Source organism: Gymnogyps californianus, chromosome 23 (assembly GCF_018139145.2).
Source record: "Gymnogyps californianus isolate 813 chromosome 23, ASM1813914v2, whole genome shotgun sequence".
Classification (NCBI taxonomy): Eukaryota; Metazoa; Chordata; class Aves; order Accipitriformes; family Cathartidae; genus Gymnogyps; species Gymnogyps californianus.
This window is the reverse complement of record NC_059493.1, coordinates 3,682,471-3,708,424: the sequence shown is the minus strand read 5'-3', so window position 1 is coordinate 3,708,424 and position 25,954 is coordinate 3,682,471. Positions and strand designations below refer to the sequence as shown.

General features: G+C 54.2%; 1 protein-coding gene across 2 annotated transcripts in view; it reads left to right on the top strand.

The window, feature by feature from the left end:
* Positions 1–808: 808 nt before the first annotated feature.
* Positions 809–25,954, top strand: part of PEBP4 (phosphatidylethanolamine binding protein 4) — an 80,816-nt gene continuing 55,670 nt past the window's right edge. The window contains exons 1-4 of one of the 2 annotated variants that reach the window (XM_050910261.1): positions 809–846; positions 9,110–9,185; positions 10,099–10,244; positions 11,800–11,932. In XM_050910261.1, the coding sequence (XP_050766218.1) occupies positions 10,105–10,244; positions 11,800–11,932 (273 nt within the window). In that variant the 5' untranslated portion in view covers positions 809–846; positions 9,110–9,185; positions 10,099–10,104. Of the gene's footprint in view, positions 847–1,468; positions 1,474–9,109; positions 9,186–10,098; positions 10,245–11,799; positions 11,933–25,954 lie in introns of those variants that run through there. The other variant, XM_050910260.1, reaches the window with a different exon arrangement.

Here is a 25,954-nt window from a genome sequence, read left to right as displayed (position 1 = left end):
TCCGCGCTCAACAGACAGGAATTTTCCACTCGGAGCTCAGCCCGGCTCTGGGTGCGCCGGCGGCACGGCACGCGCCGGGGCCTGCAGTCTCCCCGCTTCCGAAAATCCCATTTCCCTACACTTCCAAAGTCTTTCAGACTCATTCCTAAATGCTTCCTGTACTGCAGCTGGAGAAAATGAACCTGGACGGAGGGATGGATGGGAAGTGTGAAGGAATATGTTAGAGCTATTGATTACATCTAAATTCTGCAAATCATTTGCTCTTTCTCCCACGATCCGTGGAAGAAAACACAGCAGAAGATGCCAGCCAGGGCGAGAAATGGGGGGGGGGGAATCCTTTGCCCCTCAAAAAGCAAACTCTCCCTGCAGCCTTGGGGCTTGGCAATGGCACTTCTGCACAGGTTGGAAGGCGCTTTTGGGAGCCACGAGCTGCCCAGCCTGTGGGTGCCTCACCGGGATGCTCCTCGCAGCTCCTCAGGGATGCTGCCGGTGTGGTGCTGGCGAGAAGGAGGCAGGTACCAGGGCAGGGGGAGTCAAAGTGACCAGAAGTGACCAGGATAGGAATGGAAAGGGGAGGGTGAGCTTTGGATGAGCAGCGGTGAGTCAATGGGAACCAAGGGACCAGGGAAATGGCCCCGGGCTATGGAAAGGAGAGGTGGTTCGAAGGGGTGACTCAGTGGGACCAGCTGGTGAGTCAATGGGAAAGGAGGGAGCGAAGGGGCTGACGGGCAGCAGGTGCCTGCCGAGCTTAAAAAGAGGCAGGAGGAGCCCCTTGGGCTGAGCCAGCTCTGCTCAGGCTGCTCTTCTTGGAGGGACTGGAGCACTGCTGGAGAACGCTGTCTGCAGGTACCGATTTAGCCGATAACAGGCAGGAACGTGCCGCTCAGCACGTGCGTGGCATTTTTTGCTGGTGCGGGTCTTGCCTCACCTTCTAATTGAGCTGCTGTTATGCCCCGGGCACCTCTGCTGCTGTGTGTGGCTGGCACCTGGGGCTTACTCACACATGCAGTATGTTCTCACGGGAGGCAGAGCCGTTTGCTCTGGCCCAAGCTGAGTTAAGCTGGAAAGGGAAGCCAGGGGGATTTTGTGCCTGATTTTGTGGCAGGTACCGAAAAGGCTCCTGTTTTGCTGTGTCACAGAGTAAGGAAGGTGTTCCCTGCCCAGAGCAATGCCTGGTTCGCAGCTGCTTGCTCTGTGTAACTCGGAGCATCCTGTGAATGGCCCTGACCTCTGCAAACTGCAGTGTTAGCTCGTGTCCCAGCTACGAGTGTCACCCTGGGGGGTGCCAGCCCTTGCCTTTGCAAACTGCCCCCCCCTTCCCTGCTCAGCCTCTGAGCCAGCTCCAGGGCTCAGCCCTGCCAAGGAGCCGACCGTGGGGCTGGGGCTCTGCCAGACCTGGCTGGGCACAGGCTCCCCTCTGCTGCTGGTGGCTCTGCTGCTGTGGGACTGGGGATACTGGTGGCGTAAAGAGGGGTAGGTGGCAAAGCGGGGGGTGGGCTGGCTTGCTGTGTGTTGGGGAGTGTTAGGCTGTTTTCTCTCTTGTTTTGCAGCTGGTTGGTTTGTTGGGGTGTAAGGGCAGGGGCTCTGGTAGCCCTGCCAGTGTGTGGGGAACAGTAAATAGGGGTCCCCTTCAGAGCTGGGGTGCCAAGGGTCTGGGAGCAAATGCTTGGGGAGGGGGAAGCTGGAGAAACCTTCTGGAAAAGGTACCCATGCTCAGGGTTCCCCCAACCATGGGTACCCATGGGAAGTACCCTCACCTCTTTCTAGCCCACAAACTGGCTTTGGGGGGGCCTGGGGCCACCCTCTGTGTGGAGCTGTGCTGGGGGCTCAGGGCTTCCTGGGAAAGCACCATTGCTGGGACTCAGCTGAGCTCATTAAACCTGTACGAGCCCCCTGTGGCAGACCAGTTAAACCCATTTAAGGAAGGGTTAAGCCAGTTTAGTGTGATTTGTAGTCTATTGATGCAAAGGTTAATCTGGTATAAGTGCATTGGCATTGGGGATTTGGACCAATTTAACTAGTCTGTCTCCCTGTTTTGTCTGTACAACTTAATGAAGGGTCCAGCCTGCGCTCCCCTTCATCTCGGGCTGCAGAGAGCCGCTGAAAGTGGGAGAAAATAAACTGGGGACTGAAGGGAAGAGCCACATGCAGGCTGAATCTGAAACGGTGCTATTTATAGGCATCCCTGCTCAGCCAGCCTAAATGCCACATAGGTCCCCGTGCCCGGCTGGCTGCGGGGAGCAGCAGGGTGGGCAGCGGGTGGGTGAAGCAGCCGGGTCCTGCCAGCCCATGGCGACTCATGGGGCCAGGCTCAGCTTGACCTGAGTCAGAACGGAGGATGCTTCTTCCTCATCCCCAGCTCCTCATTAACCCGCTGCCTCAGGGCTTTCCCACGAGCATCACCCAGCCCGGCAGGTGAGATGTCAAGGACCGGGAATGGGTGTTTGTTTATTTTTTGCTGTCATCCCTAAAGGGCTGTAATCACAATTAGGGCATCCACGAGGCACGGGGCAGGGACGCATCTTCTTGCTGGGGTGCAGTGTCCAGGAGAAGGGTGGAAAGGAGGGAAGAAAGGTGAAAGCGCCTGGCTGGGGGAGGTGACCCCTCTATAACCCAGTCCCCGTGCCATACCCTGCCCACGCAGAGTCCCTGGGGAGCACGAGCGGTAGGTTGAGCAGAGGCCACACCTGAGGGTTTCTCAATGCTTTACCTCCATGCTGCTGTTGTGTGTTGGTGCTTGCAGCAATGCTTAGTGGCTTCCCCCATCTCTGGGAGCAGGAGAGGGTCCTTAATGCTGGAGCTTGAGCCAGAAATGTAAAGAGGCGCCGAGCAGCTCCCTGGTGGGTTGCAGCAGCCTCTCAGCAAGTGTGTGAATGGAGGGATGCAAATGGGAGCTAATTGCATTAGGCAGTGCCCTGGTGAGCAACAGGCTTGGCTGTGTGTGTGTGCCAGCACCGCTGGGCTCCGGGATCTGCCAAGCTGCGGAGCTGCTGGCGCTGAAGGAAAGGAGGCTCCTGCACAGCTCTGCGCCTGCCTTGTGACTGCAAAATGTATGCGCTTAATATAGGCCAAATGAAAACATTCTTCCCAAAATAGAAGACCTTCTCCAGAAAGAGCTGCAGCTCTGGCAGGAGCAGTCACAAGGTGCCTGCCGTGGCAGGGTGGGCTCTGGCAGGTGCGGTTGTGCAACGCTGCACAGCCAGCCCACGAGTGTGCAACCAGCCGGCTCCCAGCGATGCCTGCCACCAAGGTCACCTCCCCCAGGCTCTGCTCCCGAAGCTGCTGTGCATACCGCAGCCACCCAGTGACCCTCCCCAAAAAGTGCCAGCTGGTTCCAGGGTGCCAGATGCTCCTCCAGGAGAGGAGTTCATGGATGGGGCGAGCACCCACGGGGTTTGGATGGGGTGTGGAGGTGGGTGGCTCTGTCCCCGAGCCGTGCAACATCATGGGTGAAGGTGCTGCTGTGTCTTGTGCACTGTGCAGGCATGCCGGGGCGAGTGCTTGGGCTCAGGGCGGCGTCAGATGCTGCAGGGGCTGAAACATGTTCCTGCTTGCAGTGCTGCTGGAGCTGAGGTTTGGGATGGGACCGGGCTGGCAGGAGAAGGGGTGATCCCTGTGTGCTGCAGCACAGGGGTGGCTCTGTGGGCTGCTGCCACGCTTGGGGGACGGCACCCAGCTATGTGCTTATTGACTGGCAAATATGGAATATTCCTCCTCTCCTGAGTGCTCCTGCGATGCCCAGCTGAGGGAGAGGTGTTGGTGCTTGGGGGGCTCTGCTGCCAAGGAAGGCTTCGGGGGCTCACAGCAGCCCTGGGTCTGCTCTGGTGCTCAGTTTTTGCTGCATTGCATCTTCTGCTGTTGGGATGTGAGTGTAGGAGCCTGCAAGTTGCTAGCAACTTCAAAGGGAAAAAGCATCGTGCATTCCCTCCCTGATCCCATAGGGATTCCTGCTCAGAGGGTGCTGCAGGAGGAGGTGGATGCTGCAGGTCCAAACCCTCTTTTGGGGCTCTGACCCTCTCCCCTCAGTCACTCAGGGCTTTCTCCACTGCTGCTGGTGACAGGGCTAGTGTTTAATCCAGCTTGACTGGACACAGCTGTCTGCTAGGAAAACAGGGCAGGCAGGGGTGAGAGTTCAGACCTGGGCTTTGGCAGGTAACAAGAGAAAAGCCAAAAATCCTTCTCTGTTAATCTCTCAGGCTGCACCGTGGATCTGCATCCGGCATTTTGCAAAATGCAAAGCTCTGCTCTTTCAGTGTGCAGGCTCACAGGGGTCTGCTTGGGGGTTGGGAGAGGTGAATGCAACCACATTGCTCTCTGTTTTGCCCCAGCATCTTATTAATGCTGGAGGGACACAGAAATACAGGCTGAGCTATTGAACTCTTGCACTCGTATGATCTAGCTAGTGATATAATCTGCTCCCCCGAGCAGGTTCAGATTCATCTTATTCCAGTAACACACACAAGGGCTGGTGCTGCTGCTGGGCAGTTAGCTGAGGGTAGCTTTGTTTTCTGCAGTCACAACCTGGGTCTTCAACTCCTGATCCTTATGTGCCACTAGACAGACCCAGGAAAACTGGAGACCACCGGAGCCAAATAAAGCTGTCACATCCCCTAAATCCACTTAACTCTTCCCAGAACCTTAAAATTGCCCAAGAAGGAGAGCTGGCTCCATAAATCAGTGCAGATGCAAATTTATGACGTGTTCTGGGACAAGTGCTTTTTTAATTCACAAAGCTCTTGCCCTGTGGGTTGGCTGGGGCAAGGTGAAGATGACTTTGTGGTCAATCAGTTGAAGCTGGGAATGAAATTCTTAGCCATGCAAAGAGGGAAATGTGAAGACAGCCTATGAAGAGGCGAGATAAGAGGCACAGCGTGGCCAGGGCACAGCTAGAGGTGCAAGCAGGTTATGAATGGGGAGAAAGGATGTGGTTTTCTGTTTCCTTTGCTGATTGCTGTGGAAAAAATATCTGAAAAATGGGCTTCCTGCAAGACAAAGATTGAGGGAATTCCCCTGGCTGCCGAGGCTCTGCCAAGTCCTTTGCTTCCTACAGTCTCACTGGTGGGTATCAATAGCGTAAATACTTTTTCAGCTGTTGTTCAGACTGTAGGAATTGGTTTCTATGAGTTTCTCAGGTGCTTTGCTCACAGGACCCTCTGTGGCAGCCCTATGGGGAAACTGAGGCAGAGAGGAGCCCAAATCAGAGGAAAATGCTGGACCTTGAAGGAAGAGCTGAGCCCTTTCTGCAGCAGCTGGGCTGGACTAATGTTTGGGGGTCTTGGGTGGGAGTGCAAGGAACAGATTTATTGCCTGGAAATGCCTTTGCTCATGCAAAGCAAAATAAACCCTTGTTTTCATGAGCATTAGAGCAAAGCAGCAGTCTTGGCTCCGTGGCAAGAAAGGGATGGAGTTTCTAATGGACTTTAGTAGTGAGCTATAACTTTGCTGCAGTCTAAAACAAACTGGGAGGGGAAAAAAACCATGGTGCCAGGCTTCCTGTGACGGGGGAAACTCAAGCTCAGCGATGCCTCGCTGCTCTGCCCCTGCAGGCACCTAATGTCTGGGGAGAGCTGAGGTTGCTTAATGAGATGGGATGGAGGTAAACTTAGATGCCATGAAATAAAATAGCTTTTTACGGTGCGGGGACTTAGTGCTGGGTGAAGTCAGAAGAAGCACTGAAGTGGATTATAAATGGCACTGGTTAATCTTAAACTAACATCAACAGGAAGCCAGCGGCTGGGGTGGGAAATTCCAAAGCTCGCAAACAATATGTTTTTGGCCCATGTCAGAATAAAAACCTGGTCTCTTACAAACATTTATGGGGAAATTCTGACCTGGAAACACTTGTTCTGCATTAAAGCCCGGCATTAAGTAAACAAACTGCAACAGAGCTGGAGGCTTTGCATGCATGTGAAAGCTTTGAGAGCCTGTCAGATTCAGCTGATGTCCATGGGCTTCCTTGAAATACTTTGATTTTTGGTTGAGCTGTGTCCTAATGCTCTCGGTGCTCCCTGCCAAATATTTTGGGACCTTGGTAGCAGCTTATGGGGCTATGGGAGAGTGTCAAGCAGTGGGCTGCAGAGGTGTGATGTGCTGGGCTGGGGGGGCTCAGCAGCACCCAGATGGGCTGCTGCCTCCTCTACCGACAAGCCACCTTCTCCTTTCCTCTGCAAGCACTTGTGCTGTGGCCCCATGGATCAGCTGATGTGTGTAACTTGGCTCCCAACACAGGTGCTTTGGCTTTCACATGGGCTTTGTCGCAGTTGCTAAAGCAAGCCCCAGACTTCTCCCTCCCTTCCCTGCCTTAAGGTAGTTTCCTTTTATTAAGAGCCTTTTCATCCCTAGTATTAATAGAAAATGATGATTTCCTTACCTATGTCTTAGCTTTGCCAACTGTGAAAGGCTTTTTAGTAGCTTTTGGACCTGACTTGGTTTGCTGGAAAGAGATACTACATTTGTATCTCCTCCCGATGAACTGAAGTGATAGTGGGACTGCAGCACGTGTAGGCAGCACTTTGCTTCCTTGGGCTTCACGTCATGGCTTCTCATCCGATTAACCAAACAAATCTATCCAAAAGCCACTGGTTGGACTTGGCACCTTTGAAAGCTTTATTTTTCCTCCCAGATATCGGTTCCTGCTGGAAGTCAGGAACCTCCTGGTCCTGTGACCCAGCGCTGTGTGAGGACGGGGCATGGGGAAAGGCAGGGAGCACAGCCCACGTGGCTCCGTGCCAGGGTTGTTTCAAGCCATCCTCCAAATTAACAGTGGCTTGAAAGCAATTCCTTCCTCTCCTTCCGCTGGGGTTCGGAGGAAAGCGAGAGAGGCCAGGGTGAGCTGAGGGGTTACATGTGTGGAGATGCAGTGCATAGTCTGAGCATGGTTAAATCCCTGGGGTCGCATCTGCTGCCTGGCAAGGCAGACCGTGCATGGCCTGTGCAGGAATGATAAAACTGAGAAGCAGGAGGGGTTTTACAGTAGTGTTTTCAATAATGGCTTTGCAAAAAAAGTGTGAAGCATCTGTTTGTAAGTGGAGGGCTGTAACTCGTTGTTGAGTGTGTGGGGGGAAATCCTGGATGAACATATTTTCCCCAGCTCTGAGCTGCATAGCTGCAGCACCATGCCAGAGGCTTCCCAGCAGCTGGAAAGACAAGATTCCTGCAGTCCTGCACAGCTTAGTCAGGAGAGGCGACATGCAAACACACCGGGGTTGCTGGGAGAGGAGGCTGGCTCGTGCTCCGTACTTGGCTTGACACCACTAGATGTGTGTGTTCCCATGGGAGGGTCCTTCTCCGGAGGGGAGGCTGCTCGGTGCGGGCTCTCGGCATGTGGTTTATTGGTTCTCCCTGGCTGTGAGCGCTCCGGGTGCAGGCAGACCAGAGGAGATGGATGCCGGTGGAAATTACCCATCCCCTGTGTGGGTTTGCCAGGCCTGGAGTATTTGTGCAGGCAGGGCTGCGTTGGGGCAGGGGTGCTAAGGTCTGGCAGCAAAGCCTGCAGCGCTGCTGGCTCTTGAGTCACCCTGTCCTGTGCAAGTGTCTAAAAAGCAAATAATCTGGTGGCTTTGTGCCCCTGAGGAGACCGTCTGACCTTGCAGGAGCATTGCACAGAAGCTGTTGTCTGGCTCTGGCAGCACAACTTTCCCATGCATTTTATACCCCGGTGATGAGGGTTTGCTGCACAGGCTTCCTGCTGCCTTTGCAACTCCTGAGCAGGGGAAATAGAATCTTTGTAATTACTCTCCAAGTAGCTTTTAGAGATAAAGCCGTAGTTCATCTTACACAGGCTGCTGCCAGAGAGGTTGCTGCTCCCATGGGTTTTTCTTCCAGAGCATCCCTGGGGGATCCCTCTGCACCTTGTCTGTCGGCAAACCCTTTTGTGCTGATCCCATTTCATGACGATCCTCTCGGAAAGTCTCCAGATGGAAGTGGCTGACATCGCCTCTGTATGAAGGGCTTCTCTCTGCCTCTAGGCTTAAAATAAAATGCCCCTGTTAGGATGAACTCTGAACAGACCAGTCTCTGGCTTTTGCTGTTGTTTGGGTAACCACTGCAAAGTTACTGCAGGAACCAACTGGAGCTGGTTACTGCAAAGTACTGATGCTACCCTGGGACAGACCGGGGGGTCCGAGCTGCCAGGGCTGTGGGAAGGCAAGCCTTGGGGCAGCTTCACTGCTTTCGTGCTTAGATAAACAGCAAAACCAGAGAATCACTTTGGCAGGAAGAGTCACTTGTCCGTGTCTGAGTCCCTGTGTCTGTCCTGGTCAAAGCCACTGTCCCTTCGCCTGCCACCCTCTTGCCAAGCTTTCAGCTGAGCTGTCAGCTTTTCAGGGCAAGTCCTGCTTTTCTAAGAAATCCACCTTTCCGTGGCAGAGAGTCTCTGGGCAGCTGTAATGATTAACAGTCCTTGGGCATGCCTTGCCGGGGGCTGCGATCGCCCTGCATGGCTCCCCTGGGACCCCGGGGTTATCAACCCCCCCCCAGGCTTGCGATAGCATGCGAGGATGTGAACCCCATTTTGGTGATCCTGACTCACGCAAACCAGTGCTCCTGACTCCGATGGGAAAAGCGTTACTCACGTGAGCCTGTTTGCAGGATCAGGGCTCTAATTACGGGGTTTGCCCATCTCGGAGCGTGGGAACTGGAGCCATTAGCCCCTAAACCTCCAGATCATTCCCAATACATTAATGTTTCTAATTAGTTAAGCCTGATGTCTTTTTCTCTCTGTAATGACAGTGGCGCTAGTACTTACTCGTGTTCGCTCTGCGTGCCGGTACTTCATTATATAATGATACAGTATGTGTTGTAATACCTATTCCCAACTGACAGTGGGTTTTTTGCATATGCCTCATCCAGAACTGATTAGGCAATGGAGAAGACAGGCTAGTGTAAATAAATGTTTGGGTCGCATCCTTTCTAATTAGCTGGGAAGTTGCTAGTGCAGGGGGGAATTAGGGCCAGGTGAAGACCCAGAGCTGGTGGATCACTTGGAGACCGTTGCTGTGGGATGGGTGGGATGAAAACCCTTTGCCTGATTTCGTGCTCCTTTAGGGGATGAGCTGCCCCTTCCCTGGGCTGTGTTTTCATTCCCAGTCCCTTCTTCCCTTCCTTCCAGGGAAACCATCTCCACGGCAACCTCAAACCTCCAGGCTCTGCCTCGGAGCTGCTCGCCCATCCCCAGGACCCGGCGGGTAAGTGCCTCGGCTGGGCCAGCCGTGGTGGCCCTGGCCACCGGGTCCATCAGGCTGCTGCAGGCACCTCGGTGCAGCCCCGGGGAGGCGAGGGCTGGCGTTGGGCTTGGCAGGGGTGTGGGTATAAAAACCTCATACCCGGGCTCCCCTCATCCTCAGGGCTTGGCTTCTGCTTTGTGCAGACTTAAAAATGGGTGGCCACGGCTGTCCTTGTGCGGGGAAAGCTCTGCCCTGGCTCTGGAGGGGGTGGCTGGGTTCAAGGTGAACCCTTGTGCTGTTCCCCCGGCAGAGGCTCTGCCTGGGGTCAGGGATGTGTTGGTCAGTGTGTCATGGCTGGTCGTGCATCCATCAGAAAATGGTCTTGGTTAGACCGTGACCAAGCCTGATACCAATTTTTCATCTTTTCCATCACATTAGAGGCCTAGGGAGAGCAGCAGGGCCAGCGTCTGGACGCAGGGACTCTGTCCCTTCTCGGTGCTGCCTGGGCTCGGAGTGCAGTGTCAGTGATCGCTGTAGTGGCGATCATAAGCTGGGCAGCCCAGTACAGCTGTGACGACATATGTGCACATGGCTGGGGCCGTGCAGGAGGGTGGCGATGCACCTTCCTTGTAGGTGGGCAGAAATGGGTCCTCTAAGATGTTGGGTCTTGCTGCAAGCCTGCTGGGGGCTCGGTGTTTCCTGGCACAGGGCAGCAGCAGGAAACACAGTTCATTTCGGGCATAATTGGGATTAATGGTGTGGAACTGGTGGAAGTGGAAAAAGAAAATGATGTGTAAGGATGGGTGTGCTTTGCCTGGAGCTGGTTTCTGGGGGGGCTGAACTGGAGCACGGGGGTGGAGGTGCTGGAGGGGGGCAGTGCTGGGTCCCAGCTCTGCCCATGGGACTGACCCTCTCTCTCCCTCGGTCCCCGCAGGGCAGGATGAAGCTGCTGGGTGCTGTGTTGCTGGCTGCCGGCCTGCTCAGTGCCGCTGCCCGGGGAGAGCAGTCCCCCTGGCCGGACGAGCCTTCGCAGACCTGCTTCTTCCAGATGCTGAGCAGCGTGGACACCGAGTTCTGCAGGTGAGTGACTCCCTCTTGTCTCCTTTCTGAACTGCACCAACCCTGGGCATCCAGTCATGTGCTGCCCTTGCATCTCTCCTCCTGGGACAGTTAATTCCAGTATCCCCTTTGCCAGGGCTATAAATATTAGTTGCTTTCTTCCTTTTGCCAGGAATCTGGGCCAGAGCGAAGCAGAGCAGTGCCCACTGCACTGTGCAGCTCTTGTTTTAGGCAAGCTGAGATCTTAGTGTCTCTGGTCACCTCGAGTTGTTCCTTGGTCCATTTTGCAGAGCCTTTTGAAGCGACTTACAGAATCAGAGCTGACAAATGTTTTCTGCAGAAAGTTTCAGCGGAAGGAGGCTACTTTTGGGGAAGGAAAGTGCTAGAACAGGTCATCCCACAGACTTCAAATCTTGTCCTGCAGAGATGTTAATGCTTGAGGTGTAGGCATGGGAAGAGGAGGAAATCTGGGGAGCTTCTGGAGCTTCGAACAGGCAGTTTGCTGCTGTACCAGCTGGGGCCCCCAGCTGAACAGCCACTGAATGCACCCCTTTATCAAGTGTTTTAATACTGAAGGTCCTTGGCTTAAACTCTTGTTGCCTGTGGGTTGCTGGAGATGGGAGGCAGGGCTGGGCAAGCAGCGGCACACATGTGCCCCTTGCCTTTGGGGGGGTCTTAATATCCCACATTACTGAGAGCTTCTGCATCAAAAACATCCTTTCTGCTACTTAGTTAACCAAAATGCTCTCCAAATGTGAGCAACGTAAGCTTCTAGATTAAGGCAAGTGGAGACTTCACTTGGCCCCAACTTCCTCCTGCAAACCATGAGTAGAAGCACCTTGCTTTGAACTCTCAGCCTCCTTTGTGCCAGCTCTGTGCTGGTGTGGGTGTTTGCTCAGCAGCCTCTCGGGCTGCTGGATTTAAGGGCCCCTCCTGCGAGGGTCACATTGGTGGCAGCTTATCTTCAGGGTGGCCTTGAGACTTGCTATCCACATGCTGTGGTGACCTGACAGCTTGCTCTGGCGGCCCCTTTCTCTGTTAGATAATGTAGAAGGGGAAAGCACTTCATGCAGAAGTCAGAGCTGGAGATATCTGACCTGTTATTGTACTATCAGTACTGAAAACACAGAGGAGGCTTGTCCCTGCTTTCTTATCACAAGTGGGAGAAGGGGGCTCAGAGTTCAAACAGCTTGTCTGAGGCCAAGGGGGAGCGAGGGTAGCTTTGCTCTCCTGCTCTCCATCTTCAAGCCTTAGATTAACCTGTATGGGCCATGATTTTTATAGACTATGTTCCTAGTATTTTCCAATCTAATGTGGGCTGAGCCGTAATGAATGTTTAAAGTCTTGCTGCTGCTTGGGAGAAGGAGTAGACCCCGTGGTTTTGTTACAGCATGGGAGGATGCTTATCCTGGTGCACAAGGCGCCCAGCACCGTTGGTGGCAGCAAGTTGGGTCTTGCATCTCCTGCCCAGCATTGCAACCACAGCTGGAGCCTGGCTGGGAAGTGGCACTGATTCCCATCCCCTGCACGGTGTGGTCTCACCCTGTGTGTTCTTCTCTCCCCCTTTTCTTCCCAGAGGGGATTTAGAAATTATCTACCCAGAGCTGGGCGACGTGGGCTGCACGTACATCCCCAGGTGCCACCAGTACCGGCAGCGGATCAGCAGGGAGTGGGGCAGCCCCCGCGTTCGGTACCCCCAGGCTGAGAAGGTGAGTCCCTGCTCCATGCCTCTCCATGTTAAAGGTGTAGCTGGATCACAGGGGAGGAATTCACTGGGAAGGGATTGCTTACACACATGCTTGTACTTTGAGCCTGGCCGTGACACCCTGGCTGGGAGCTGGGCCTGGCAGGGACACCCAGTGCCTGCGTTTTGGGTGCTGGGGCCGGTCCGGGGAGCTGTTCACCCAGTGCCATGCGCAGCTTAGCACTGCTGTCCCGCGGCCAAAGTGCTATCAGCTCCTCGGGTTGTGCTTGTTAAACTTTTGCCTGAAATCAGGGTGACTTTCTAAGCTTTTTTTTCCCTGTGCTTCCCCATTACTTCAGGGTTTTGGTTTGAGGCTGAGCTGTGGGTAAATTTATTTTTTTTGCTAAAAAATTTGCACGCGTAGGTGTTGAGGTTTTTTTTGCAATTGCTTGTAAACTTTTTAAAGCAAACATACGCTTTGGCTGGCTGTTTACATCCCTAACTGGTGCCTGCCCCTGTGGGAGACTGGCGTCTGCCTGCAGAACCAGTTGAATTCATCCGATGAGCTCCGGGGCCGCGCAGGGGCTGTGGGACTTGTGATGCGGGGTTACTGGGTGGTGGTAACCGGTAACGGGGGGGGACCCCGGTACCTGCTCGGAGCCCCCCCCTCCCCGGGGCCGCTCGCACCGGGCCGGGCCTGCTGTTCCCGCTCGCCGCCGCCAGGTGGCAGCATTGAACTTCCCGAGCCCCAGCGCTGCCGGGCACTGGGAGGACTGGGAGTACTGGGAGCCGCTGGGCCGCCTCCTGGGTGCTGCCCCCGTGCTGGGGGGTGGGGTGTGCCCTGGGCAGGGGAGCCGGAGGAGGACACGTACGGTGTTGTGCGGATCTTTGCTGGGTGTCGGGGTGGCATCCTGCACCCCCAGTGTCCCGCTGTGACCTGCCCGGCTTGGGGACCACAGCCCGTCGGAGGAAGCGGTGGCATCAGCTTGCAGGGGAGACCTCGTCCCCCAATCCTCGTCGGCACCCCGATAACTGCCATGGGCAGTTTCCCCATCGTTAGCTCCAACCCTGGCAGCTGCGGACGCGTCGGCCGTAGCTAATAAGGGAGAAACTCGGTTCTTGTGCGCCTTGGCTTTACCTTGAAGTGTTAAGAATCAGTTTTTCTGGCTGCTTCATTGCCGTCTGGAAAGTCTCTTCCCCCTGTTGATCACATGGTTCGAAGTATAACTTTCCCTTAAAGATGTCTGATTCTTCCAAAAAATAATCCTCCCTGGCAGAGGATGCTGTACATAAAATCATCCGTCACTTGTGCATTGCTTTCCAGTAGTCTGAAATTTCCCAGGGATGTAGGCAGTTGCTTTTCTTTTTAGTTTTGACCTGGAAAGCAAACCACAGCAGGGAGAAGGGAAGGGACTTGGCTGTGGTGATGCTGGTGGGTGCTGCTTTGTCCAGTAAACCATGCTGCCGGCTGTGGGGAGGATTTGGGGGATAAGCAGAGCCAGACCCTTGCCCGGCTGTGCCGGGGGGGGGATGTAGGCTTTGCATTTGTGAACCTGAAAACAAGAAGAGGCGAGTGAACCTGCCCAGGCTGGGCTTGGGAGCTGGCTGCGTGTGTCACTCGTGCACGTTTATTTTGGGATGGGATGCCAGCAGCGGCACTGGGGGGTGGGCAGGCCCCGGGGAGCCCGTTGCAGAGGGTCCGCAGCTCCTGCTGGCATCAGGGCTGGCTGATGGCTTGTCTCCGCTGGCGGATTTGGCACAGTTTCCTTCCAAGACAACTCGGCACATCTTGCGCTGAGGTGGCATCTGAGGACACGGGCCCCGCTGCTTCCTTTGGTTTGCATTTATTCTCTCCTCCGGCCTCTGCCAGAAACATGTCCTCAGCTCTGCACAGCTGGGAGGCTTCCAGCTCTCGCAGTGTGCAAACCAGGAGTCTAATTCTGGGCAAGGGGCTGGACAGCCTTAAATCGGTTGCAGAGAACGGGCTCTAAATTGCCTCAGGCTTTCTCTATAGGAATATATTTTTTTTTCTTACTCCTGAACCTGTAAGGATGCTTTGGGATAATCTTTTTCCCCCCAAAAATCACCCCAAAGTGAGTGGTAACAAGAGTTGCCTCATCCTGTGCCAGGGCCGAGGTGTGCACAGGCAACGGGGTTGCTTTTTATGCTTTACGATGGGATTTGTAAGGTCAGGAAACTTAATTTTTTTTATTCCCAAGTAAGAATGGGAAACCTCACTCTGCTAAAGCCATCTCCATCTATATCTGATGCTTCTCAGCATGGCGGGGTGCTACGGCCCTGCCGAGGCTCGGCGATCTCATGGATGGAGTGGTGAGAGATGGGCTGGGTAAAGGGCTGGCTACGCTTTTTCTGTCAAAATCAGTGGCAGAAAAACTCGGGGTTTGAGTATAAAAACTTGTGTAGGAAGTGTCTGCTTTCTGTGGAACACTTTGTCTCTTCAAGAAAAACAACGACCAAAAAAGCCAAATGCGGAGTGTTTGTTGTTTTTTTTGTCTCCGGAAATATTTATCAGTTTTCTGAGGTGGGGGGACAGGACATTTCCCATCCTTGTGCCATATACCAGTAATGGGTCTGGTGGGGGCTGTGTTTCAGGCTGCCTCTGCCCGAGGTCTCTGCTCGCAGCCTTGATGTGCCTTGATGCTCCTTGGTGAAGGCAATGTCAATGTGTCTGTGGGTGAAGGACCTTAAAGTGGGGTGGCATCTTGCGAAGCTGAGCTTCGATAGGCATCTACCACTGCTTGGCCTGGTGGACTTTAATACATCATCTTATGTGTGTTTATAGGGGTTTTAATATCCCTTAATGCTTATCCAGTTTAGATGCTGGGGCATGGCAGCCTGGCAGCCAGCTTTAGCAAACATCACTTTTACTTCCCAAAAGACCACATCTTTGACTTCTTGGTGCGACGAAGGCAGCCGTTATGTCTGGCTGCTATCTCTGTGAGCAGCATGCTCCAGCAAAGGAATAAGAGATGCATCGCCAGACGCGGGAGGCCGGTGACTGATGGGTCGGGTACCCTGGACACCCTTTAACTGGGCACAGATATACAAACCTGCTGTGTGCATGGCTTGGGCACGTGGGAAGCGTCTGTCCCCCAGCCCTGTGCTGGAGCAGAGCAGCCAGTTGGTCCATCCTGGTGTTGCAGAGGTCTGGGTGCGTGTGAGATGCAGCCCTGCGATGCTGGGGACGTTCGGTCCTTGCTGGGAGGCCCCTCTGAGCATCGGATAACTTGCTCTGCAGGCATCCCATGCAGCCTTTGGGTGTTGCTGCAAAGATGTGACATGGAGCAAACGCTAAACGCAGCCATTGAAGTGTCTGTCGGCATCCTCCTGAAAACACCAGTGGAGGAGCTGCTGCCAGGCCCTTTCCCAGGCCAAGGAGGAAGCGGGAGCAGTGGAGAACATCTGGATAGATGGGAAATGTGCCCTCCTTGTCCTGCCTCAATATTGCTTTGCTCAACCAAAAATAAATTGGAAAAGAAAATTGGACATTGCATCAATTTGGGGCAAGTTTATAAATTCTGCAGCTAAGCAATCCCAATAGAAAATGATAGATCGCCAGCAAGCACGCAGCCCCTGCTGTGATGTATAGTCGCATTAGCCGAAACGCTGTTACATGATTCTGTTTTATTACCACTGTTGGTGGCAGACAGAAAAACAGATTACGCTTGAGATCAAATCGATAGGAACTTTATTTACTGGCCTTTTAAAAACATATTTCTGCACTTTATAAAAACATACGGTAGATGCTATTGATAGAACTTGTCTGCTTGTTAAAAAGCAATTTACCTGCCACGATGTTCTCAAGCTGCAGTTTACGGCACTACCTTTTACCTGCTCTTCCAGATTTGTTTTCATTGCAGAGTTTGACAACTTCCTTAGGTTTCTTTGGGCTGTGCTGTTGCTCCTTTAAGGTGCAGGGAAGGGGTAGGACTTGCTCTCTGGCCGAGGGGCCAGAAGTCTCAGAAATCAAGTGCTTTTCTCAGGGTTCCTACCCCAAACTGAACTTTTTTTAAACTTAAATTGTTCTCACAAGAACCCTTTTCCGTCCAAAGCAGCCTGAGAAGACAACTTGTGCATCCGTGAACTAGAACTTCTTTCTGGGCTGTGCAGATCACCACCTTTTCTCTGCTCTTTCAAGAATTTCATATTTTCATAGTATCTTATTTAAAACCATTTCCATGGCAGAATGAGCTGGAGCTGAAAAGGCAGCTGGAAAAGCCCCCTAGCCATGAGAACCATGGGATGATGCCCTCACGGGTTGCATCAGGCTTAATGCAGAAGCGGCTCCGTGTGTTCTTTGTGCCTAAACCTGTAACCAGCACCCTGGGGTGCTGCTCTGGGGCTGGAGAGCCAGGGTGATGTCCTGCCATGGCACCGGGGATGGCAGCCATGCCCAGGGTGAAGGGCAGGAGACTGAGCCTCTCCCAGGAGCTTGGGTTGTGCCTGGAGTCCATGGCAAAGTCCACTTGCTGGTTATTTCCCAGCCTTGGCCCAGACTCTCCCCCTTTTGTGAACATTTGGTGGCCGGGTTGGGGACAGCCCCGATTTTATAAAGGCTTCTGTGCTCTAGGGTCTGGGGCCCATTATTTGGAAAATTACTTGTATGAGGAAATTAATTAGCTTGTAACAAAAGGAGGAGGTGGTCTGCTTAATCTCCTAATTGGGATGTGCTCTAGTTGTGTCAGGCAGTGATTTGCAGCTGGCTGGAAGGAGGGGGCTTTCGAGTGGCACTCAGGTTAAATTCAAATCTCATTAAAGAAGATGGTTTTAAGCAGAAGATTCCTGACAGTTTGTGTATCCTTGTTGGCTCCTGGAACCGTCTAGGGTTAAGGAGCCACCAGCGTGTTTTTTCTCTCAATCCTGTCTGGGCTACTTAAACAATGGCCCAACATTCCTTCCCGATGCTGTCAGCCAGATATTATGGGGATGAGCCCAAGCCCCTGGTGACAAACCCCTCCCTTTTGCCCTGCTGGAGCTGATCCTGGTTTGGGTTCCCATGCCCTGGGACCGCGCTGTGGCATACCAGCAGCCCCGACTTCAGAGGGCTGCCAGCCCAGCGGCTCCCCGGCGCCTGGGACCGTCCCGGCTTTGCAGCGACTTCTGAGCGGACGGAGTTGGTGCGAGGCCTGCGAGCTACCAAAGCGCCTCTCTGAGGGCTTGAGTGTGGGGTGTTAAAGCAAAAAAATCTGTGTGCTGCAGGCTCTTCTGTGCTGCATCAGCCCTGTCCTCTGCTGACCCACTCCCGGGCAGGACCATGCAGGATCTGGAACGCTGCGAACGTCTCTGCTCTGGTGGAGGTTTGCACGGCCGAGCTGGTTCGGGATGCAATCCCCCCTGTGCACCTCTGAGCAAAGCACTGCTGTACTTTCCGTGCCTCTTGGGGAGCAGGAGCGACTTCCTGGGAGAGCATCCTTGATGGAAAGCACTGGAGAAGTGCGAGGTGTTATTCCGTGACGGGCCCTTGCCCCACCGGAGGGGACCGATGGGACAGCTGGTGCCACATGCGATGAGAGCCTCTTTCCATGAGCAATCTTGGCAGAAATGTCACTTCACATCTGTTTCATTACCTACACGTTTGCTGGACGTTTAACCATCCTGGACAAATAACGTTGCCCTTCAGGCAGAAGGACGGGCTTCGGAGACGGCAAGAACCTACAGGTCATCAAGTCGGCTCTCCTCATTGCTGATGTGTTGGCATCCACGCGTGTGCGGGACAGACGCTTGTGCCTGTTTCAACAGCAAAATGTTTGAAGCAGCTGATGATTTTACTTTGATCCCTGTAAACACTATACAGTAATCAAAGTTTAAGCTGCTTTGGATGAAATAATTGCTTAACAATCATATAAGACAAAATGATTCAACAAATGACAATTAGGACTTGTGATATACAGAACAGATGCATTCAGTGTACCATATTATAATGTGCTAATACAAGATTGACAGCACAATAATAGGAGAGAACAGCCACTCAGCCTATAATTCGAAACCAAATGTGAGGCTGTCCACAGAGCTCAAATCCTAACAGGCTGTAAAATTAGAGGTAAGAAGGCACAAGTTTCACAAAGACTCATTAGCAGGTTGGCTGTGAATTTCCAAGGGGAGGGGGGAAATTTCCTGCTGGAGAATTACTTGTAGGCTGCGATGCAAAGGCAGGGGGAACCTCAACCTCCTCACGTCTATACGTTGGGAAGCGAGTAACCTATATCTCCCTGGTCTCAAACAGCTGTAGCTGCTGCTGTTCCCCGTTAACGCCCAGGTTTTGGAGCAGAGGGTTGCTCCTGTGCCGTGGCAGCATCCGTGTCGTGGTGCCAGGGGATCGGATGCATCAGATAGCATTACTGTACAGCACGGATACGTGAACCAGACAATGGTGTTAAGGACCAAATGAAATTAAGACTGATATGAACACGGAGGTCTAAGGGGCGTTCCCCATGGGAGTTGGGCACTTCCCAAGCTCTAAATGATACTGATGGGTGACAGGGGCACCCTTTAGCCCTGTCCATGGCAATTAAGGCAGCTGGCTTGTGCTTGCTCTTCTCCTTGGGTAAATCAAGAGACGGGGACATGTGCAGGAGCGGAGGCTGTCAATCTCTAGTGCCCTGCGTGAGTGGGGAGCATGCCGGCACGTGCAGAGGCAGGAGCTGGGGTCCAGCCTCCCCGAACCCCGCCATGGGCTAGATGCACCGTGCGATGTGCTGCTCTCTCCTTCTCGAGCTGCTTTGGAGCCAAAGAGATCAAAGGAGCTAATATTTTCAGCTCCGGTGACAAAACAGACTTCAGCTCATCTTGTACTTTACACACACCATGCACTTATTCCGCTAACATATAATTTTATCATATTTTATTATTAAATAAACATGCCAGGAAATATACTTTTTGTGTGTGGGGGAGGATGAAAAGGTTTGGTAATTAAAACTTCTATCCATCAACGCTTAACTCCAAGAGATAATTGTGTTGCTTCTGCAGATGTATACTTCGTATTGAATCATCCAGTTTTGTGTTAAAATCGGAGCTGGCGCTCGTGTGCGTGCGGAGCCAGGATGTGCCATGGGCTGTACGGGATCCCAGCAGGCGCGTCCCGGGGAGCGTGTGATCACGCAATGGCCAAGGAGTCAGGAATTCAGGTTTTTGTCTCGGTGACGCCGGTTTATCGCACGGGCAAATCCCCGCCATCACAGGGTACCTTTGTGACCTTTGGTTTTAACTTGTTAATCCGAAAGCTGCAGTGATGCACCCGTCGGGTGAGTCCGTTGTAAAGAAATAGAGGTTTTTATTTTTTTTTTTTTTTAATTGGAGAGCCAAGCTGCGTTGTTAAAGCAGATGAATCTATTGAAAATAACCTAGTTTTTTTTCCCCCCGCCCTGTGTTTGGGATTTTCCCGGGATGCTCTGGGTGCCGGCCACAGCCTGCGCTGTCCTGTGATGTGTGCCGGCGTGGGCGTCGGGCACTCAGGATTTAAGAGCCTTAGCTGGGATGACACTAGAGAAAAGGCTGCAAAGCTCGGCTCTCCCCTCATTTAAACTCCCTACCCATTTTATTTTCGAGGAGACCCTTAGGAAGTGCTGCCCCCACAAAACGTGAAGCCGGAGCCAGATGCCAAACCCCGTCTGGGGTTTCAAAGTCAGATTCAACACCGGGGTTGATGGCAGATCAATGAACCCCGAGGTGAGGTGTCACACTTATTGCGTCTCCTGCCATCCCCAGGACCTGCCTTGACTTTTTCAAAAGAAATTAGAAGCTTTTTGGGTGGGCAGGAGGGTTTATGGCAGGAGGCAGGCTCCTCCGGATGCTCCTGGCACTTGTGCCTTAAAAATTGAGTTTGTGGGGTCTGAAATCGTGTTTAATCAAGAGGGGGTTGAGCTGGGCATGGCTGCTCCACACCTTCCCCATCTCCCCCGCACCCTCCTCATCCCCTCTGTGTGCTGCTGGCACTGACTCCGTGGTGGGTTGGTACCCGGGGGGGGGAAAACATCCCTCCTGCCTTCCCGCTGCTGCTGCACCTCGTCAGCTGTAACAAGGAGCGAACCCGGCTGGACAGGGACGCTGTGCAAAGCCGAGCTCCTGCCCCTGCTCCGCAGCTCCGCCTCGGACCTTGTTTGGGCTGGGAAAGGCTCCGGGACCGGACCTGCAGCAGGTTGGGTGTATTGGGGAGGGGGGTGTCTCTCCTCCATCACCCTGCCCATTGCAGGCAGGTATCGCCCTCCCTGCTCTTTGCAGAGGGGCCTGGGTGCAGCCGGGCTCTCGTGGGTCTCACTGGGATGTGGGGAGTTGCTGAGCACACGGATGAAAAAGCCGGGAAGTGCTGGTGGCTTTGATCCGGGAGGAGGGGGAGAGCCAGGAGGGAAGTGCTGTACGGGAGAGGTGTTTACCCATAAAACGCGCCCTGACCCTGCTGCGCTGCTGGAGCCCTCGCGTGGGACTATCCCAGCATCTCCCATCTCCTCTGCGGCATCTGGGAGGGCTCGAGCCTGCTCTGGGCTCCATTTTGGCACCAGGGGTTATTGATGCCCTTCAGCAGATCAAGGAGGTGCCCTCGCCAGGTCCCTTTTCTGCAGGGAAACCCGCTCTGTCCTGCTTTCCCACTCCGGCTGCGCTTCCCGAGCATCACCTCCCGCTCAGGACGGCATCCCAGGGAGCTCAGCCTCACCGCTGGGCTCTGAGCGGCAGCATCCGGGGAAGCCATCCCCAGGAGCCTTCCTCCCCTGCAGCATCTTCCCTGGTGCCTCCCTGCCAGCACAGGAGCCTTTTCCACAGATGAGTAATTCCTCCCAATTTGGGGGCTCTTTCCTGCTCTGTAACAACCCCAAGCTCGCCTGCCTCTTTCCAGCTGCCAATCTACAGCAGAAATTTCCCCCTTTTCTCGGCGGAGGGGAGGGGACGGGGGATCTCGGTTATACAAGCTGGGGTTGGGGCGACTATTTTGGATCCCTCCTTCCTGCCTCCAAATTGCAGCTTCGAATGTGACAAGTTACAAAACACTTGAGTCATTTCTCTCTCTCTCGCGCGCGCTGCCTTTTCCCCCACAAGGAGAAGCTTGTTCGGGTTTGGGTTGTTTTATAGGGGAAAAAAAAAAAAAAATAAATGAGGGGGGAAGGCGGCTCCCTGCCTTCCCCCCCCACCCCGGGCGGCTGCGTGCAGCCCACACGCAGGGTAACTCTGAGTGCTGTTTATGTAAGCTGCTCATGTTCTGCTGAGCTGCAGCGAGAGCTGTTGTCAATTCAGAGGAAAGCCCACGTCTGCCCACGTAGGATCTCCCGAGCAGGGTTGTGTAACGGAGAACCAGGCAGCCACGCTGCGCCGGGGGGCTGCCATGCGATGCCGGGGGTGGGGGGGGGGTGGGGGGCTCAGGAGATCCTGCTCGGGGGATATCTTGGATATCTGGGGGTAAAGGAGCGGAAAAAGTCCACAGTGCTGTGAAAAAGTCCATCTGCTTTGATGCGCTGCAGGGAGAGGAGGCAGCTCGGTGCCCGCGCCTGCCGCTGCCTCTCCCGAGGGGTTTAGGGATGCTCGGGAGGTCCTGCCCTGGGCTGGCACCGCGGGTTGGCGCGTGTGCGTGCTAAAGTAATCGAGTCATCGAGCGACTTCCAGCATCTCTGTTTTTTGGGATCTTGGAAGCAAAGGGACTGCTCTGGCAGATGAGATTTGGTGCCGGACTCGAGGAAAATACTTGCGTTGTCTCCAGAGCCCCTTGATGGAGCGGGTGGCCTGATCCTGAGCGCGCCCGGAGCTCACGGGACCGGCACGCTGCCCTCTCGGGAGGCGAGCAAAGCTCATATTTGCCACTGTCACCAGTGGGTTTGCACGGACGGCCTTAACATCTGGGGGGGTTGCATCCATCGCTACAAAAAGGCTCTGCATACCCCTGTATGGGGAGGGGGCCGTGCATTATCATTTCAATGGTTCTTTACACAAATACGGAAGAATAAGAAAAGCTGGTGGCTTGTGTTGCTCCCAGCCTCTGAGAAACACTATCTGGTTATCGGATTTGAGTTCTTTGCAGCGTTACATTTTTATACGTATTTATTCATGCAGAACAGAGGCGCCGAGCGAGTCGCCCTGCCATGGGGCTGCTGGGTGCACTGCTATACATAAGAATGCACCTTCATTTACATCCTCACTACTTCCCCACAATTGAACTGTGTGGGTTATTTTTATTCCTCATGTGTATTTTTTTTTTTAAAAGGTGGGGGAAGGGGAGGAGGAAAAGCAAACCTCCTCTAAATTCACCTTTTTTACTTCTATTAAAATTTCCCCTCCTGAATTTTTATAAGCCATGGAAATGAGGCACATGAGTGAGCTCCACCGGAGGGGAGAGACGAGGCCCGGGGATGAGGGGGAAAAACGCGTTTTGGGGCAAAGAGTAAGTTTATAACTATTTTTCTCTTAACCGGAGCAGTTAGCTGTACTGCAAGCCATTCATCTTCTGATTTAATAGCTCATTCCCCTTGCACGGAGATGGGGTATTATATTCCTGGATATTGCTTTTCCAGGTATCAAATATCAAAGACGAATCCACATTTTCTAATAAAATACATTTTCATTGTAATTGAAATAATAATTTTCTGCTCCTTGCTTTTCCCTTTATTTTGGGTACTAGAGCTCTCCTTCCCCCAAGTCTCTCTTTCTGGCCTGACATTTATTTATTTCCCTTCCCAAGTGACGGTTTCGGCGCTGGCAATACAAACTCCCTCGATTTCCCCCATCCCGGGGGGTGCTCGTGTGATGGGAGAAGTGCCGCCGTTTCCCTTGGGCTGCCTCTAATCAAATAATAAATCAGATATTATATGATATATAGCATATTTTGCATCCAGGGGGTCTCCCCTGCTGCGGGGGCTGATGCACAGTCGGGGTACCAGGGGGTACCAGCCAGCTCAGGGGCTTTTTGTGACCATTTCACCCTCGGTTGACGCTTTTTTTAGCAGCAACTCATCCCCTGGAGCAAGCGTTTCCCCGTGCAGCGGCTTGTGCCCAAGGTCCCTTCTCCCTCTGGGGTGTGATGAGTTTGCAGGGCCTCGAGGATGGGGCCAGGCGGGCAGGTCCCGGTGCGACGAGCGCGTTTGTGGCCGTGGAGGGTTTGCTGGGAGCAGAGGGAGCTCTCGGCTCGCAGCTCTGCCGCTTCCCGCGCCGCCTCGCCGGGGTTAATATCCTTAAACAAAACTTCTCCCTTTCATGTTCTCCTCGCCTGACTGTGTCTTAACTAATCATTTGATCTCAGCATCTCCGCGAGAAGGTTCAGAGCCTGATCAGAAATTAATGGGAAGGAGGAATTAAGCAGCGGATCAAAGTGGCTGCGTCGCGGGCTGCGGTTCAGGGCTGAAAGCAGGGGTGGCCGGCGGGGCGACGCGTGTCGTGATGGCAGGGGGGGGACAGGGGGATGCTCGGGGACAGCAGCTCTTCGTGCTCTCGGTCCGGCACAGCCCCGCAGGGAAGCAGCAAGCTGCGACCCCCGTGCAAAGGGTCTTTGCGCCGCTGCAAGCGGCCGTCACCCTCGCACCAGGCCTGGTGTCGGTGCAGCGAGGGGCTCGTAGCCGTCTCCGGAGGTTTTCTCGCGTTTGAGGATGCTGTAGGCAGCCGCGCTCCCCGCAGCGCCGGAGCCCACGTACGTACGTGCGACAGGAATTCCCTCATTAAACAAATATTTGGCGAGTGGGAGGAGGAGGGGAGGCGGCAGCGCTGCCGAGCCCCCCCGCGATGCTGCAGCCCCCCGCCATGCTGCCCGGCCCCTTCCCAGGCAGCTGGGAGGGAGGGCGATGCCAGAGCAGAATGAACCTGGGGCTGGGGGCATGGCATTGCACCCACCAGGTTTGCAAAAGCAGAGCTTTTCTCTACTAAAACTCTTGTAACTCTTGCTATGCTGCGTGGACCCGGCTGCTTTTTTTGGGGTGATGAGCCAAGGTGGGAGTGGGGGGCACGTGCCGGCCCCGTGGGTCAGGATTTGGTTGCTGCTCGGGGCTTTGCCCTCGGGTTTGCTCTGCAGCTGCTGGGCTTCGTCCCATCCCTCTGGGAACTGCTGCTCCCGGGAGATCTCCCTCTTCACGGGGGTAGGTCGCACGCAGCCGATGGATTTGCCAGATTTCTTCCAGCTGGAGTGAAAAGCCTGGGAATTTGGGTGGAAATCTGGCCGCGAGGAAGAAGAAGGACTCATGGCATTTGGGGAGCAGATCAACTTGGCTGGTGTCGCTGGCTGCTCCCGGCTGCCTCTGAGCTGATGCTCTGAGTTCAGCCTCTCCCGGGCCATCCATGAGATGAGCCAGCCCGGGCTCAGCTGCTGGCAGAGGGGGAGACCGGAGCTGACCTGAGCGCCAGGAGCTGCAGCGCTGCCAGCCTGGCACCTTTCCCCATTGAAAAGGGAAGGAAGGCTTGGAAAATAGTACTTTTGCCACCTTTTGGTCTTCTCTTGCTGGAATGTCACTGCAGGTGCCACTCGCTGCTGTTTGGTGGCAGGGACCTGCCGGGGCTGAAGGGGAGATGCTCCCAGGGAGATGCTCCTGGAGGGCATCATGTGCAAACTGCTCTGTCCCCTGCAATCACCGCAGCCTTCACATACTCCTTTTCCCAGCAAAGATCCAGTAATTGGGAGAGGGATACCTGCAGGCGGATGAGTGTGTGGGATTCCTGCGGGAGCCCTGCCCAGGCGATATGACCCACGTCCCCCCCCGGGCAGCCAGCAGCGGCTGCGCTCAGAGTTAGAGCCCCAACGGATGCCACCTTTCCAGGAAAATGCTTTATCAAACCTCAGCCTTGAGTCCTTTAATTATCTGCAGCCAGAGTATAAATTGCACAAGCACTTAAGGGCTGTGCTCAGCAAGGGCCTGAGGCCACCGGGCAGGGCTGCGGCCGAGGCGCTGGGCAAAAGGCTCATGCTTCCGCCGTGCCCCTCTCCTTTGCACACCCAGCTGCATTTCAGCACACACACACGCACACGCTGGTATGTAAAAAAATGTTCCTCCAGGAGGGAAACGTGCAATTAAAATACCACCACCACACACACACACACACACACAAAAAAAAAAAACCCGTGGCAGTCTCCAAACAGTGAATTAAATAAGGATGAAAGGCAAATGCTAGCTCTGGCAAAACCCTAGGAAAGGAGCCATCAGCTATCCGCATCGTCCTGGGATTTCAAACCACGCCAATGAAATTTGGCCGCTTCATTTCATTCACTGTCAATCAGCGTCGCTGCTACTGATGCTTCCTCCTCTTTTTATATCCCCTGTTTCTTTTGGCGATGCCCAAAGCTCAGTTGTATCCCAGCCAGGCAGCCCTCATCACCAAGCGATTAAATCATCATAAAAAAAAAAGGAGAGACGTCGCTTCTCAGACATAATAGTAAAAAGGGGGCGGCGGGGGGGACGACGGCTCCGGGTCTATTTCTGCTCTGATATGTCCTGGCGCTGACGGCACGCGTTCCCCAGCCACCGCGCGATGCTGAGCCGTGCCGAGCCGTGCCGGCGGTTCACCTGCTCCGGATGGCAAAACGCGATGTGCAGAGAGGGCTCTCGCACCACGCTGCGTTTCTGTGAGATCCCAAAGCCCCCAGCCCCAGGGACCGGTCCCGCTGTGGTACCGGACCCTGCCCTGCGCAGCCTCACCGGGCTCTCATGAGCTTCGTCCCTGCGCAATTGGGATGTCGGTGAACGTGGCGTATCGCGCCCGGTCCCCAAGCATCCCTGCCTGCGAGCATCCCGGCCCCTGAGCATCCCGGACCCCTCGGGCATCCCTGCTCTGAACATCCTGGCCTCTGAGCTCCTGACCCCCCAGCATCCCAGCCTCCAAGCATCCCTGCCCCCGAGCATCCCTGCCCCATGCCTTTCGTGAGGGCAGCTGCCTCCCAGCCTCTAAAATCTAGTGCTTTAATAACGGAGCTCTCGGGCTGTAAAGGGACTGCGGAGATACGGGGGAAATAATTGTGCGATTGGGGGTTATCGGTTCGCAGAGTGTTTCCTGCCCTGGATTTGGCTGTTCCCAGAATAAAACTGAGCGATGCGGGCAGGGCTGCCTTAATAAAAATGTGCCTAATGGCCTG